This window comes from Microtus ochrogaster, unplaced genomic scaffold, assembly GCF_000317375.1.
Source record: "Microtus ochrogaster isolate Prairie Vole_2 unplaced genomic scaffold, MicOch1.0 UNK3, whole genome shotgun sequence".
NCBI lineage: Eukaryota > Metazoa > Chordata > Mammalia > Rodentia > Cricetidae > Microtus > Microtus ochrogaster.
This window is the reverse complement of record NW_004949101.1, coordinates 1837097-1854805: the sequence shown is the minus strand read 5'-3', so window position 1 is coordinate 1854805 and position 17709 is coordinate 1837097. Positions and strand designations below refer to the sequence as shown.

At 42.0% G+C, this 17709-nt stretch overlaps 1 protein-coding gene across 1 annotated transcript in view; it reads left to right on the top strand.

Moving 5' to 3' along the window:
* Positions 1–17709, top strand: part of Kiz (kizuna centrosomal protein) — a 102363-nt gene that overhangs the window by 80924 nt on the left and 3730 nt on the right. The window contains exons 10-12 of the mRNA XM_013353209.2: positions 1615–1680; positions 4358–4444; positions 7211–7307. Of these exons, the coding sequence (XP_013208663.1) occupies positions 1615–1680; positions 4358–4444; positions 7211–7307 (250 nt within the window). The remainder of the gene's footprint in view (positions 1–1614; positions 1681–4357; positions 4445–7210; positions 7308–17709) is intronic.

Genomic DNA, 17709 nt, shown 5'->3' with positions numbered 1-17709 from the left:
GAAGGCAGCCTGACAGCGCCTCTGCCATTGAGCCTATTACCTGCTGCTTGCAGCTGGGGGACAGACGTGTTCAACATAGATGTGAAAGAAAAAAAAAAAGACCTTTCTGAGAAGTGCTGTTGATTAGTGTGTCAGCGTTTAAAGACATGAACTCGTAATTGAGAAGAGAGTCCCCCAGTGAATATTCAGTAAAATTCCATGTGGGCTTCCTGCGCTGTGCTACAGCAGAACTCAATGTAGATCCCAGTGTAAGCATTTTATGACACATCCAAGTCAGTCTCCAGGTTGAGAATTAAGCAGTGGGAGTCTCAAAGCTGGCAGAGACTCTACAGTAGATTGTCAAAAGACCTATATTTTACATAGGCAATTCAGATCAAGAGAAGAGGTCAGAATTTAGACATTTTCATGAAATCAGGACTCAGATACAGCCTCATTTTCCTCGAGCTGCTGTGACAGGTGCCATAACCTAACCAGGGGCACTGACCTTCACCTGTAGTCACAGGTCCTCAGCAGGCTGCAACAGGGGGAGCATTGGTGCTAACGAAAGCTTCCCTCAGCAACAAAACAATGCCACAAACCTGAGATAATAGAACAGTTCAAGATGCAAAAAACCAAGGTACCACCAGGGTGAGGCACCAGGGAAGAATTCTTCCCAGCCCCTGTGGTTCTGGTTTGTGGTGGTTTCCCTTCAGTGTTTGCCTCTGCTTTCTTATTTCCTTTTCTGTGTTTGTGTGTCTATTCCTTTTCACAAGTAGATGCCAGCCATTGGCTTAGGGCCCAGTGAAAATGCAGGGAGATGTCATCTTGCTCTCCTTAGCTAACGTGTCTGCAATAATCTGTTACCAAAAAGATCACATTCTGAGGTTTGAGTGGATTTGAATTTGGCTGGGGAAGTCAGTGCGATATTCAATCCACTGAAGGGTTTAAGAAGGCCATTCTTCATATTTTACATTTCTAGCATTTGGGTCACCTCATACCAATTATTCCTGGCCATTCTGTAAGTAGCAAAGATAATGCCAATATTTCTGATCCCTTCCAATGTATAAATTATTTAGTATCAATTGCTAAAAGTAATTTTTCCAGAACTGTTTAGGGCCTGGAGAGCAGCTTAGTGGTAGAGCACCTGCTTAACTTGCATGAGCCCATGAGTTCACTCACCGGCACTAGGAAAAATGGAAAGCACTGGAATATACTGTTAAAACCCAGCTTTTCACAGAAATCCCTCAATCTTTTAAAAGTTAAAGGTTCCCTGAGTTTGAGAGCTGAAAATTTGCTTCCTGTTACTATACAGTGATAAGCAGCAAGCAGTGTGGTGGTTAAGTTTGTAGGAAGTACAGTTGTCGTTCAGTATACAAGAGGAATGGGCACACATGCTCAGCTTCCGTACATAAAACTGTTTGGTGTCTTCATATAGTCTACATACATCCTTCCATGTACTTTAAATCGTCTCTAGATACTTTTAGCACTTAATATGATGTAAATGCTACATAATAGTGCGTCATTCAGGAAGTGAAATCAAGAAAAAAGTCTGTACATACCCAATACTAATATATTTTTTTCCAAAATCTTTTTAATTCATGTTTGGTTTTTGGACCTGTGGATGTGGAACTGAAGGACACAGAGAAGCGGATATAGTACCCTCAGAGCTATTTCAGTTCAGCTTGGGAGCAGCCATGAAAGGTCAGTGACAAACCTGGCATTTATTTTCAGGTTTAATTGTTGAGTTGCTTCACAGACATTAAAGCTAGAATGTACTAGCCCCTTAGGGGCGAGTTTGCCTCGGGCGAATGTTGACTGATAAATCGGGCCAGCGGAGCCTGCGTGTCCCTTTTTCCTGCTTCCTGTGCTGCGCGGGAACCTCGGTTCTGTGAGTTTGTGTCTTCATTAAAGCTGTATATATTTCTTTACAAAAAAAAAACAAAACAAAACTAGAATGTAAATCTATTTTCTGACACTGCCCCAGGCCCCCTGTGAATTAGGAGTGTTCCTTGTGTATCAGCAGCACTCGTGGAGAAAGCAGATAGAGAGACCTCACAGTGGATTTGCTGATCTAGGTCTCCAGGGGGACGAGTTTAGCACCGGAAGTCCAGATGTGAGGATTCCCCTGGGCCAGTGCTGCCCACATTCATAGACTTTTGGCCTCTTTCTCTGAAGTCTTAAATATACAAGAATTTTTTGTATTTTCATAATTGTAAAAGCACTCGTGTTTAAATTTTTTTTATTTGAGCAGATTACTAGATAGCTGATTTATGGACTTAAAATGATAATATATGTCTTTTGAATTAATTTTAGAAATATATTTTTTGCTTTTTATTTTATTTTGCAAAAGCAACTGAGTTTGATTTCATCGGCAATGCATCTAATATAAATGGAAAAAACATTTTTAATGTCTAGAAATCCATGAAAAGTAATAAATAGAACCTTAGCATTCTTTATACAGAAAGCGTTTTTCAATTTTAATTTTAGAATTTCTACCCACTTCATATAGGAACAGTACTTATATGCCCTGAGTTAAATGCCCCAGTTCTTTGTGAGTTCAAGGTCTGGTTCCCTTGCAGCGGTGATAGTATTGTTTGTATTTCCCTTTGTTATTCCTTTCCAGGCCAGCTCTTTTTTTTTTTTTTTTTCATTAAGGATTTCTGCACAAGCGCTGGGCAGATCCTTGCCTCCATACACCCCTTAGAGACTGGTGAGACACATGGTATCTTGTAATGGGCTGTTAAAAGCACTTGTTCATCAGATATTTTCTTTTTATTTGTAGATTTAGGAGTATTTTAGCAGGTGTACATTTGCATATAAAAGAGAATAAAAGATAAGAAGTTGGGGCTTTTTCTTTCACCTCTCCTCAGCATCATCTCTCTCCTAGCCCCTTTATTCAGCATGTTTTCACCTTTTTTTCTCTATAGCTGCTTCTATTTTCTAGACCAAAAATGTATACCAAAAAGAAAAAAATCGCCTCAGCACTTTGCAGGGAGATGAATGATTGGGTTCCAGCTGATGCAACAAAGTAGAGGAAAAATATATTTATCTTGTGTCATCAGCCTGGAATTAAAAAACAGGATAGATTTTCATATCTTGGGGACTGGATACTACATGGGATGTAGACCTCTTGCCTTGTTGTATGTTTTAAACTGCAACATTTTCTACTTTTAAGCTTAAGTTTGACATAGAATTGAATATATAATGGTGCTTGACTGCAGGATTCAGAACCAAAAACTTGAAGATGTATATACATTTGTTTCTATGTATGAAAAGAATTGACTTCTTTTAAAAGGTTGGTTTCATCTAATAATTTTCATTACTCCATATTTTCCGAGTGGTTGATGTTACAAATGAGAGAAGTGTTTCCCTGGAGTTCCCAGGCACAAGCTACAGTGTGCATCAAGCCCTCAACAGCCACCTAGTCCTCAGATTTTCAGATTTATGCCATACTTGCAGCTGATTCTTTATCCCTTAGTCCTTTGTTTATAGTAGGCCAGCTTTTATTTCTGCATGTTACTTTGTCTCCTTTATTCACGTCTCCTTTGGCTTTGTAACTGCATTGCAAGGCAGCAGCCCACTGCAACTTCAACTGCACGATTCCTTGCTCTCTTTTTTCCTTACAGAGGAGCCTGGGCCCATGTTGCCAAAAACTCACATGCATTGTTTGGCCTTTTTGCACTGTGAGTTGGCTTCGGGAATCTGCATTCTTTGAGAACCTCTTGCAAAAAGTACACTTGCCTGCAAAGACAAAGCTGATCCACAACCACTTAACATATCACAGCTGACACAACCCCTCCGGATCATGTTGAGGTCCGTTCCTTTCAGGAGGGCTTTCCCTAGCACCTCGCTTGTACCTTTGGCTGCAGCTTTGCTGATCCCTCTGTGCACCTGGCCTTGCTTTCTGCAGGCAGGCTCCCTCTCCTTAGCCCTTGTGATCAGATTTTTTACTGAACCCATCCTATTGCCTCTGCCCCTCCTGAGATCTTTGCATTCTCCCTCCTCTCTCTCAGAACCCCTCTCTCTAGCATAAGAGCCTGAAAACCAGGGCCTGGAGTGCTCTGGAGTTACCTGCCTACCCAGGATACATTTGCAGGGCTTGGGAAGGAGAGCAGCTATTCATGTGCTAGTAAATCTATCCACAGTCCACCAAAAAAGCTGAGTGCAATTCGCGGCCTCAAATAAACTATTAAAATTCAACCCGAATCTTAAAATTTAGGTTCAACACAATTTTTATTTGTGGCACACACCTTTTATGCCATCACTTGGGCTCCATAGGGAGACCATGCATCAGTGTTAGCCACATAAGAGGAATTCAAGTAACAGTTATGAACAGTGGAAATATTTCTGTGCTTTTCTTCATTTTCTTCATCTATAGAGACAAAAGCCTACCAGTTACTGAAGAACTCTACCCTTCAGGATAATTTGAATCAAACTGAAGAGAGATTTGAAAGTCAATTTTCAAGTAAGTAAGGACAAATTCAACACTTGAATCCTGTTTTGGGCTCAGGACAGCAACTATCCTATGCTGAGAGAAGTGTGGTTTTAGAGTTTGCTTTGTGAGGAGTGTTACTGAGTCTGAGTGAGCAAGAACTTCGTCATCCCTGGCAAACAAACATTTGGAAAGTCCCTGCCTTCTGGGTACATGGGGCTGGCCCAGCATGGTAATAGCTCTTACAGACTCTGCAGTTCTACTTGGTGTTTCACAGTGGTGTCTTTCCACCAGCTATCACAGAAGATGCCCCTGTCTTCTCTTCCCCACATCTCCTCTTTCTGAATCATCAGATGAGCAGCTTTGTGCTGCGTGTTCACTCTGTGGGAAGGGAAGTTCTCCTAAGGAAAGGTCTGTAAACCCCAGTAAGGTAAAATGTAGGCTTAAATATAGTTCCTTTAGCATAGGATTTCGTTTGTATTTTAATTTTCTTATATTTTCCCATTTTACATTTATTATTTTAGTGATTTTCATCTTATATCTTATTTTTAGGTATTACTCAATTTAGCATCCTTTATAAAAGATACATAATACAGGAGAAAGTGTATGAGTAGCTTATTTTTATTTTATTTTATGTATATTTTATTTTATGTGCATGTGTGTTTTGCCTGCATGTATGAATGTGTATCATATACATCCCTGATGCCCATGCATATCAGAAGAGCGTGTTGGATTCTTTAGGACCATGGTTACAGTTGACTATGGAGAGTTCTGGGAATTAAACCCCAGGTCAACCAGTGCTCATAACCGCTGAGCCATCTTCCCAGCTCAGAGTGGCTTTAGGTTTCTGTGATCAGAGTTGTACAGTGATTTATTAATGTCATACAATTCTTGGACTATATTCAGATTCCAGGTTGTGTTGAGCATTTCTTCCTCAGACACCTTTTCAAGACACTTGCTTATGATGCATCAAAACTGTATATGTTTGGAGAATACATGGCTAGGTAGTATTAGTGGTTGTATATTTATTTTGGTTGCTTTAAGGATTCATTGAACCACTTTAGGTTAAAGACCCCTCCTGGGAAGAGCTTTTGGTGGCTATGATTTAACTCTGGAAGTACAAAAATCTAAGTCTCTTGGGGTATAAAGCAGGACCTCTTTCCTAAAGGAGATCCTTATTGCGTTGGAAAGATTTTAATGTCTGTCATCTTTCTGTTCACATTTGAGTCATACAATCTGAATCAAGACTGGTCTTGAAGGTGTTTGTCCAGCCCCCTCATTTTATAAATAAGGTCCCAAGAGAGCCATGCCTTGCTCCAAGCATAACTGCTTAGCAATCCACATGACTGGGAATGGGGTGCTGCAATGATTTGGCAAATGTATTTTGATACCTAATTGGGAGGTGCAAAAGATGGCTATTTGGCATAAATTGTCATCTTTTGGCTGTCTATAAAAATTATACTACTATTAAATATATTAATAACTTATTTCAAATGATACTATTTGAACCGTTCATAGACAGTGTATTTTGATCATAGCCTGTTAAACTTTTCATGCATGAAATGACACATCACAGGTTGTACAGCTAAGTACAGACAGGTCAGTTTCCTCGGGCCATCTCACAGTGACACTGTATTCCCCGTGGTCTGATGGTAGTATTGGGCACGAGCTTCTCGTGCTGTTGACTGCCCTCGGAATGATGGAGCTTTGCATCCACTCTCCACTGGCTGTGCACTGTCTTCTCACTTCTGCTGTCTGCAGGTCCTAGCAGTCGACCATCTGTGAGGCAAAGGGAACCTTCCCAGCAGTTAAAGGCGGTGTGGATAGGACTCTCATCCTCACCGCTCATTCCTGAAGGAGCAGTGGTGTTTCAGTTACTTTCCGAGTTAGATGGTTTAGGTCTCTGTCTCCAGATCTGTTACAGAGGAAAACCACTTAAGTTTTGGACCCCACTTTTCATAGCCCAAAGCCCTGTCCTATATGAAAGTAGAGGCCCTGTTGAGTTGAACATGGACCGGGTGCTGGCAGAGCTACTCTGCTATAGAGACGGCATGCAGGCAAGCCGTTCACAGTCTGGGATCTGGGGTGACTGCCCATTGAAACCAGATTGCTGCAGAAATATCCAAGGCTGAGGACAGTGAGGACTCCAGTCTCCATCCCCAGGGAAGAAAGTGTGTTGTATATCCATGTTCTCAGCACAAGCTGAAAGAGTGGCCTTGGTAGCTTTTAGCAGAAATTTATTCTTTGTGGGATGGGAAACAGGTTTTAGCAAAGGGGCTTCGGAGTAGGCAGTGTGGATGCTTGTCATCCAGGAGTTTCACTTGTGTCTGAGACCTGGTTCCCAGTACTTGTCTTGGTGAGCCATCCCTGCCTAAGTCCTAACCAAGGGAGTTATTCAACCCATGTTCCTATGTATACATCTTGGCCATTTCAAGCAGAACTTGCTGAGGACTTAGCTCTAGGTCACATGATTGCCAACCACATTTGAGAAGACCCTGGGTTCAGCCCCCATACCACAAAATAGAATGAAAAATTGAAGTAAAAGCAGAACTCTCTGGGTAGTTTGGGGTTTTTTTTGTTTTGTTTTGTTTTGTTTTTTATTTTACCTTTTTTTTCTATTACAAAGAAAATTCTTATTTTTTTGCAGTGATCTGTGAGTATTTTTCCTGCATAAAACCTTCTGTGATTTAAACAGAATTTTCCTCTTGATTTTCCAAAATCATCATAGGGCTGTATCTGCGCTTGTTTCGTGGCTGTTTGGTGGCTAGCTCTCACTCTCCTTGTTTGTGCTTGTCACAGGTTTGGATATTGGCAGCAACACATTCAAGACAAAGACAGCCCACAAAATCGCTTCGGAAGCTAGTTTTTCATCTAGTGAAGGAAGTCCTTTGTCAAGGTAAAATCGTGAAAGCCTTTCTGAATAGCAGTAACAAGATGAGAAATGTCACTACGCAGTGAATTCAGCCCTGGCTGCTTGTTATTTTGTTGTATGACTTGATGGAGGGTTATGGTTTGGGTTTTTTGTTTATCTAAAATAACAGTTGAAACTTTAGTCTACCTCTGAAAATATTTGCACCAGAGCCAGGTATTGTTTTGCAGCTGTTGTTTCTTTGGTTTAAGACTCAATTGACACCTCAGTGAACCACAAATTAGCGTCTACAGCTGCTCGCAGTAGGGCTGCTTAGAGACCACACAAAGGAGGTTGTCAGGAAAAGGGCAGGGAGAAAACATCAGGCCTTAAAAGAAATAAAGTGGCATGTTCTTCTTTCTGGGGAACTGATAGACCAACAGGCAATTGCTGTATGTTAGTTTTTGTGTGTGCTTTCTTTTTCTCTTAACAAGTCTTTGGGGCACATTACTCATTCCTTTTCTAATGCGTTCCGGCCTGTTCCCTTTAAAGAGCAGAATTGATGTTTTTACATTCGCTAGAATGTAACACTCCTTATAAGTTCTGATAAGTGAGTTGTGTGCTGAATTTGCCATCCGCCTCCAATATGAATCGTGCAGTGACTTCCAGTCTCTTAGGAAGCCTTTCTAATGTGAATCTGAGCACCTGCCTAATGCAGTGCCTACTCTTTTACCTTTGGCTAAATACTATTTCAAACAGCCTAGCAAGTTTCCTTTGTAATGGCATGCTCATTAAAAAAGTGTCCTTTAGATGATTGCGTTACCTTTGAATTTACTACTTGACCCTGCTAAAATGTTAAAACGTGACCTTTACATTTCTACTGCTGTGTGTAATGTTCACATACCAAAATGATTTGATCCAGAAATGTCATATTAAAGGGAAATGAAAATGGAAAAAAAATCTGTTCATTTGTGTTTTACAAAAACATTTCAGTATCTTAGGACCTGGACTCTTTGGATGGGTTAACTTTCTAAAATTCTTGCTTTTAGAAACTTGATGAGTATCCAAGGTGCTTCCTCATTTTTATCAGGACTTACCTTTAATCCTGGTTTTTGTTCACATTGTTGGGGAAAACAGGAGTTAACTGGGTTTGGCAGAGTGTTGAATACGATACCGTTAGGGTTACACTGTAAATTCAAGTTCTCAGTCTTTTAAGAGAATTTTAAAAGGTCAATAAATTCTATAAGTAGTTCCCAGGCTTAATGTTACTATTTGGCTTAAAAATTTATTCTTTCAGTTTTTAAGAGTGTTAGGAATATTTGTTTCCATTATATTTTAAAGACATAAAACAAGTTCTGTGGAAAGTTCTTAATCACACTTAGAAAGCAATAATATTATGTAGGACATTTCCTCAACCTGGTCCTTCATACTTGGGCACATTTCAAAGATTAAAATTAAACTTTGTTTCCCTACCAATTAAAGCAAGAAGCCTCTTGTTATGATATTTCTGCATGAAGCTAATTTCCTAATAAGTTATAGTAATCTCATCACCCCCTCCCCCTTTAAGAAAAATAAACCCACTAAAAGGTCTTCCAGGAACCCTTGGTTCTAGACACTTGATGGTAATCGAGCATGAAAGGCTTCGACGGTGAGTGTGTACAGCTTGGTGTGCCGTTGGGCACAGTTTGGTTCTTGTGCTGGGGCTGTTATTGTTAATACCCCACCCTGGGCTTTGGAGAGCTCAGGTTCTGCTGTTTGTGCCTGGCTTCGCTGAAATTTCTTAGAGGCTTTACATTTAAGGATCCCACTTACTGCAGTCACTCCTTGTGCTTTATTGCTTTTACAAGTGGTCTCGAAACCCAGTACTTGAGAATAAACATAACAGTGCTGCGCGCTGTAGCACTTTTAAAAATTCTTCTTTGCTCTGTTTTGTCAGTGAGCTGATGAGCAACCTCAAAAAAAAAAAAAAAAAAAAAGACTCTGTTGGACCTTAAAAAAAATGGCTTCCTCTGATGTCCTAGAGACAATAATTATGATGTGCTAGTTAAGCCCAAACTACAGCTGAGGGATTTTACTTTAAAGCAGGGGCTTGGGCGCAAAAATGCATTTATAGCTCTTTGTCTGCACCTCATTATGTGTGGGCCTGATTCATTAAGTAATTGGTTTGCAGTTGTTTACATGAGTATTAAGGCCTTCTTTTCAGCCGCCTTTGAGAGATACATTGTGCAAATGTTGCTTGTGATGAATGCAGAATGAGGGCCAGAGGGTCCCTCCTATTGGCTAAACAGTGCACTCTGTTGAAAAGCCAGAGAAAGGGATTGGGTGCTGCTTTGCATAGCAATGACTTTCTTAATAAGCGTTACAGATTAATACACACAAGCTATAAAAGATGCAAAGAGATACTCTTAGCACATTTATACATGCTCATTTCATTGTGATGATGGCGGGGTCCCCGTGCTTTCATATTCCGTTCTTCAGAGCAGAGGCTTCAGTGCATGAGCCGTAATAGAATCCGATGTTTATTGTATTATAAATCACGGGCAAGTAGGCCGATCGGCAACAGTTTATTATTAAAGATTCTTTCAGTGTAAATCTTTTTCTACCATTGTATTTGCTTCAGTAAAATCATTTTGTGGTTGAGTGGGGATGAAAGGCATGATGTCCGAAGGAGTGAGTCCTAATAGGAAGCTGTTCTCCGAGTAAAGACCACTTGTTCCCTTTTGTTCCGGGGTGCATGCCGGAGCTTCCTCTCCTCTGCAAACATTGTCTCTCTTTACCTTCTCCAGGAGGCGGCTTCACTCTCCAGGATCCATTATTCAATGGAGACTGTATCAGCACAGCTCCCTTGTAATTTAGGCTTACGGTTCCCTTGTAACTCCAGCCTTCGGGTTGAATCAAGATAAGATTTTTGCCAAAAGAAAAAGAGTGTGTACTTGCAACACAATTGCCTGGGGGAAAGGTACAAAAAGTCACCCGGCCACCCACACCCCTTAGATGGGCCACCCTGGGTGACATTCCTTGCCAGCCCTGCAGCGATGGGAGCGGCCAGCGGAGGGCGCCAGCCTGCACCTGACGCTCAGATGGTGGCTGCAGCATTCCTTTCTCATCTGATCATTTGTGTTATTTTCCCTGGAATGGTTTAAAGACTCTTAGACACTAGTTACCCACTGAATTAAAAGCAAAAATTCCCTGGCAGTTCTTTATGTACCCTTATAAAAGTGCGCACCTCATCTCGAGCTTAGGAAATCTGCTTTGACCTTCAATTTTACTAAATTAGAAGCTTCTTAAACAGTCCACATTTGCTGTCGTAAACCCATACACTTTGTTTTTCTTGCACACAGCACTTTTGCTTAAGAATAATTACTTTGATTATTTGAAGGAAAAAAGTAAACAAGTTGACCCCAGGGCTGCTAAAATTACAGCAATGCTGTAGGAGCTCCAACTAGCCATCAGGGGGCGCTCAGGCTTTGTCGAATTTAAACAGCCTCAGCCGGTGGCCTTTTAAAACTTAAAATTGGTATTCGCGGAGATTTGTTGATCTGGCCATTTGTACTTATTTTCCTTTCTTTCTGGATTGCTTTTTGCCCTACATTTTTCCAGAAGTATGTTTATTTTAAAGAAAAATCCAATTAAACACGCTATTTGAAAAATTTTAATATTGATTTCAAGCCCACAGAAATTTTTGTAGTTCACAGACAGATACTACATCTTACATCTTCTCATAGGTTAGTTTTTTAATGTCTTCTTATTCTATGTGTGGGGGGCATACTGTGGGGGGCAGAGGTTAATGTTGGATGTTTTTGTTGATTGCTCTCTACACCTTATTTTTCAAGATAAGTTCTCTCATGAACCTGAAATTCACCCATTTGTCTAGGTTCAGGCACTGAGTTCCAAAGATGTGCCTACTTCCGCCCCACCCCCAGCACATGGAGTTAGACACTGGGGATCCAAAGGCAGGTCTTCAAGCTTTCACAGCAGGCTCTCTCCTAGAACAGGGAGGGTGCAGCCACCGATAGCCAGCCTTAATTGTCCTCGCTGTCACAAGTTGTGTTCTTGGCAGGATCCTCAAAGTTAATTGCCAAATTTAAGTGGACCCCCAAATCCAGTAACTTGGGTGTGTTTGTTAATGTGGAATGTTTCCCTTGTGGAAGACAGGTGGGAGGGGCGGGGAGAGGAAGAGATAGAGCGAGAGAGGATTGGCCATCAGTATGCTAACATTACCATATCCCCCAGTCTCGTAGCCTCTGCTTGTCCCCCTTTCAGGGTCAGAAGGGAGAATCAAGCAGGCCCCATCCCAATGCGCTGCATGTACCCCTCCCACTGCAGTAGCCACGTTCTAGGTGCTCTTGCTGACCTACTGTGTAGACTTAAGGGATGTCCAGCACGATGTCAAGTCTGCTCTAATGCCCTGACGCAACATACTGTCCTTTGTCTTTGAGGGTTTCGTTGTTTGACTGGAATACACCTACCCTACCATTTACCTGGCTTCAGTTAACTTTCCCAATGCTTCCTGAGCAGAGGGTGACTGTGCCAGATGCCCTTCTAGTGGCCCCATGGTGTTCCTATCACCACCCAGCGAGGTATAAAGCTGTTAGGTACCTGTCTCTCCTCCCCATGTGAGCCTCTCAGAGGCACCCCAGGTCACTGCTTGCTTAGAGTGTGCTCTGCCATTCACTCAAGCCTTCTTATTTAAGCAAAAGTGCTTCCCCTCAGTCTGGCATCGCGTTCCTGAGCTGAAGGGCAGTATATACTCTATACAGTTATCTGCAAGTGGTATGTATAGGAGAGGTATACACATTTTCAAAGGGAAATCTTAGCTCACCTCAAGTGAGGTCCTCTTCCCAGACTGTCCCAGTGCCATCTGCATTCCGTCTTGAGAAACAGGAACTAGGTGAGCATGCTCAAGAAAGTCTTCATGGGCTCCTTCCTGACCGCCTTTCGGTCTGCTGATAGAAGACTGGTCTTCATCTTGACCTAGATGGGAATGTGTAGACTCTTGGTGCATGTCAAGGCCCTGAAACAGCCTTTATTGTGTTGAGATGCATTCCTTCTGTTCCTGGGCTGCGGTACTTTTGTCATGAAAGGACATTGGAGTTTTGTCCAAAACCTTTCCTATATCTACCAAGATGACCTTGTGATTTGTTCTTTTGATTCTATTTATTAATATGTTAAATTTATTGTTTTATAAATAATATTTATTGAGCTTTATTAGGGCAAATGTTTGTTTTTGCATTTCTTTTGCTGTCTCATTGATTTTAGTTCACAAGAATTTTGTTGTAAATTTTTGTGCCTGCATTCAAGGAGACTGGTCTATCATTTCCTTTTGTTGTTATAGCTTTATTGGTTTTGGTATTATCTTAGACAGAGTTTGGAAGTGCTTCCTCCTGTTTTATAGAATAGCTTAAGAAGCATTGGTATTAATTCTTCTTTGAAAGTATGTTAAAATTCACCAGTGACTTCATTTGGGCCTGGCCTTTGTTAAATCAGATTTTCTTTTTAGATGTGTTTATTGTGTTTTTTGTATATATGAGTGTTTGATTTCATATATGTATATGCACCATATGTGTGCCTGGTGCTGTCAGAGGTTAGAAGATGGTGTCGGGTCCTCTAGAAGTGGAATTTACATGTTTGTGAGTGCCATGCAGGTGCCAAGAGCCTGCCCCTCTGCAAGAGCAAGTGCTCTTAACTGATGACTCATCTCTCCAGCCCCTCAGTGATTTTGTTTGGTTTTGTTTTGTTTTTTTAATCAGTCTCACTGTTTGTAATGGAGCCACTGTCTTAGTTACTGTTCTGTTTCTGTGAAGAGGCCAGTGACCAAGGCAAATGTTATGAAAGAAAGCATTTAATTGGGGCCTTGCTTACAGTTTCAGCGGGTTAGTTGATTATGATCATGGCAGAGAGTATGTTGTCAAGCAGGCATGATGCTGGAGAAGCAGCTGAGAGCTCCCTCCCGATCTGAAAGCCAAGTACAAGAGAGGAGCCTGGGCCTGGCGTGGGCTTTTGAAACTCAAAGTCCACCCCCAGTGGCACACATTTTTTTTCCAACAAGGCCACACCGACTCCAACAGAGCCACACCCCCAATCCTTCTAATCCTTTCAAACAATTCCACTCCCTGGTGGGTGACTAAGCATTCAAATCTATGAGCCTATGGGAGCCGTTCTCATTCACACCACCACCTCTACTCTCTGGTGCCCTTAGGCTTTTAGCCATATAATGCAAAAAAATGCATTCATTCCAAATACAGAATAGTGTATTACAGTCTCAGCACTGTTTAAAAGTCCAAAGTCTCTTCTGGGACTCATGGCAGTCTCTTTACTATAACTCAAAATAAATAAAATAAATAAATCAAAATCAAAAAGCAGATCATGTATTCTAACATACATTGGTACAGAATGTACATTACATTCTAAAAGGGAAGTCAAGGGAGCATAGTGAGGAAATGCTGGAGAATAAAAACCAGCAGGGCAGAGGTCAGATTCTGCATCTCTGTGTCATATAAAAGCTGTCTTCAGATCCCAACTCCTTTCAGCTTTGTTGACTGTGACATATTCCTCTCTCTTGGGCTGGTCCCACACCCAGTCTGTAGCTCTTGTTGGCAGTGTTGGCAGGTATCCCACAGATCTGGCATGTACGTCTTGGGGGTCTCTAACACAATCCAGGCTTCACCTTCACAGCTTCACACAGTGACCTTTCTCGGCCTCCACTCAAGGACACCTCTAATACACACCTGGCCTCAGTGGCTTTCCTTAACTGTGAAGGGAGATTCCACAACCCCTGTCTTGTGTCCTTGACTGTAAGTCAGAGGCCCGTGGCCGAAACTACCCAGTCTGGCTTGCTGGGGCTGGAACTTGTCCCCTCTTTCAGTTTACCTTTACCCCAGCTTTCTGTTGTTGGCGTTTCCCATTGCTGCCTTAGTGTTCCTTTCATTTCTTTTTACAGGTTGGAAGCTTAGCAAGATCGGGGTTTCCCTGGGGTTACCACTCTCTTTATTCCATTTAGCATAGGCTTTTCTTTAAATGTTTTATCTCCTTGAGTACAGGACTTGACTCAGCATCGCCTTTCCTTGTGTTCTTTTTCTCCTCACGTTGTACATTTTATATTTCTCCTTGTTTCGTGTGTTCCTTCTCATTGAAGGTTTGCGTGAAAGTGGCCACTGGTAACTACATAATGTAGTCATTCATTTTAGTAGGCCGGCTGTATCAAGAAACTCATTTGTTTCTATTAGATTTTCCAATCTAGTGAGAGTCCTAGTTTGCTTTGATAATCACCATGACCAAAAGCCACTTAGGGAAGAAAGGGTTTATCTGGTTGCCGCAGTCTTGAGGAAATCAAGGCTGAATCTCACAGCAGGAACAGGACTGAAGCAGAGACCACGGAGGAATGCAGCTTAGTGAGTGGCTTTCCATGGCTTGCCCTGCTTTCTTAAGCGACCATGAGCTTCTGTCCAGCGGTTAGTACTGCCCTCCCACGTCAGTCACTAATCGAGAAGACGCACCGCAGACTTGCCTACAGGCTCTTGAACTCACCGCCTTATTCCCACACCCCAGTCTCTGCAGCCCCTGGTGTTAGATTTCTGAAGCATCAGAAAGAGGCAGAAGGAAGAAAGAGACCAGAGTCTGACTTTCAACAGACTGTGTTTATTAGCACACACAGCAAGGGGAACTGAAGGGTCTGGGAGCGGGGAGGCTGCAACCTTTATTCAGGTTAGGGGCTTGGAAATGAGGAGAACATTGCAGTGTTGGGGGCTATGTGTGTTCATAGTCTGTTTCCTGAAACTGTCTGCTTCAAGCGGACAGACTATTTGGGGAGACAGGCTGTCTTTGCAAACATTTCTTTCTGGGCTGACCAATGATGTCTGATCCAGGTCATATGTAATCTAAGAGGAATCCTGCAGGAATCCCATTTTCCCAGGACGTACTCTCTGGCCTGGTCTTTGTGTTGCTATGTGCTCTTAGGCTTTTATTGCCCTGGTTTCTCCCTGTCTTCTTTAGAGCGCATGCTTCTTAGCTTCGGAATTTTCCAGCCTTCTACATTTTTAGCATCTTACAGTGTTGAGTGTTTATGAAATTCAGGAGCTAATATGAACAGCTAGGTGAGGTCTTGCCCATGTGAATCCTTACAGTATGTTGCTTCTACCTCCTTTCCTGCTTTCGTGTTGCCAACTTACACCTTCCCTTAATGAGACAGTCTGCGTGTACATTGCAATAATGCTAGGACTGTCTCAGAATCCTCAGCATTGCAACTTTAAATAACAGCAAAACTGTGGTCTGCATTATTCCTTTTGGACTAGTTCCCAAGACCAGGCTGGTCTTGAACTCACAGAGATCTGCCTACCTCTGCCTCCCAAGTGTTGGGATTAACCACTGTGTCCAACAGTCTTTATACTTCGTTTTTTGTTTGTTTTGCTTTGTTTTGTTTTGTTTTTTGAGACAGGGTTTCTCTGTAGCTTTGGAGCCTGTCCTGGAAGTAGCTTATGTGCACCACCACCACCCGGCTAGTTTTTATACTTCTAATTGGTTATTTAAAAGGGCCCAAAGTAAAGTTCTGTTTCAAGACGTGTGAAAGTACATGAGATTCAAGTGCCATTCTCTCTACATGAAGTTTCATTGAGGTACAACCATATTCATTTATAAACACTTTTGATGGATTGATGGCCCAAGTGTGTGGCCTGGAAAGTAAAACCCAGTTTCTTACTCTGAAAGGGGGAGTTCACGTCTACTTTTCTCTCCATAACTAAACTAGTTGACTCTGTCCAGGATTCCATAGACAGTCATTCCCCTGTGCCTTTCTTTGTTTTTTTGTTTTGTTTTGTTTTGTTTTGTTTTGTTTTGTTTTGTTTTTCGAGACAGGGTTTCTCTGTGGTTTTGGAGCGTTCCTGTCCTGGAACTAGCTCTTGTAGACCAGGCTGGTCTCGAACTCACAGAGATCCGCCTGCCTCTGCCTCCCGAGTGCTGGGATTAAAGGCGTGCGCCACCATCGCCCGGCTACTCCCTGTGCCTTTCTTTACATGCTTAGTGAGACCCTTGAAAGCAATGTTGACCCTAGGAATTGTACGTAATAAAAAGTATCACATTGATTTTTAGAGATATATTGTTCCTAAGATACCAGGGTAGAATGGAGAATACTTGAGAGCATTCCTCTACCTTTCTCGGCGATGAACTGTGGCATATGTAGTTCTTAAATAGGTTTCTTGTAAGTAGTCTAATAATTAAAAGCCACTGTACAGTTAATTCATATTTCACTGATATTGTTTCCTGCTCCCAGTGGTTTAAATGATTCAAAACTATGCAGCTTAACCCAGAGCAAACAGAAAAGGGAAGTTCGAGTGGCCTCATGGAGAGATGATATGCCTAAACTACCTTGCACAAAGCAAGAGGGTCCCTGGCACGCTCAGTGAGTCACCTCCACGCAGTGGGACCTGACCTCGCTGCTGGCTCAGTTCACTTGCTTTTGCTGAGTTGGGTGATTACAAACACTCACTTGCGTGGAGGATAGTCACTCTCGGCTGTGGCCACATTTGCAGCATTGTGTGAGGTTTTTTTTTTTCTTTTCTTTTCTTTCCTCTTTTTCCCCCCTGGATGTTTTTCCCTTTGCTGAGAAGACAAAGAAACTCAACTTGATACTGGAGTCATGTGTTAATTATAAACATGTAGATCACATTTTGTGTCATTGAACATTGATCATGAGCCTTTCAGTAGGACCCAGTGCTTAAAAAAGGTCATTTATTCATTCCACCCTAAGCACCTGCTAATTGCTAAGCACCGGCTAATCCACGTGCAGCCTATGGGGTAAGGAGTAGCTATGGGTTAGCAGAGTGAATGGGTGGAAAACAGCAGTTTGATGAGGACTGCAGTGGAAAGGGAATGGGGTTACAGTCAGGAAGCTCAGCATTGTTTCGGAGCCACCTTGGGAAGTACCATTCAGCATTTAGGCTTTATGCCAAAAACAGTGGGGAAGACATTAAAGAGTTTTTCATCAGAAAATATAAGATTTATGTGTCGAGCATCTCACTCTTGTTGCCAAGTAGAAGTTGGATAATAGGAGAAGAAATTAGATGTGGTGTCATCAGTGAAGCCATTGCAAACATTCAGGCAGAAGTTTCTGGTTAGCTTGCCAGTGTGGTGAAAGTACATAAGGAATTGGTAAGGGCCTTGGGAATTACCAGGAAGTCAAGTTGGCAGGGCATAGTTATTAGCTGTGTTTGGTAAGGGACATTGGGAGAATCAGAAAGTTGGGATTACCACTTTCTGCAGTGGGAGAAAGGACTATCCTGTTGGAGTGGAGACCACACTTAAAGATTGCTGAGCTTGACAACAAATTGTTTTGGAGGAGGACAAGTAGAGCTACCAGATGTATGTTGGACACGTTTCTGGAACCCATAGTAGTCACTGAAGCTGTAGCGACCTGGTCTGGTCATGGCTGCCTCTATGGTTTGATTCTTTTTTTTTT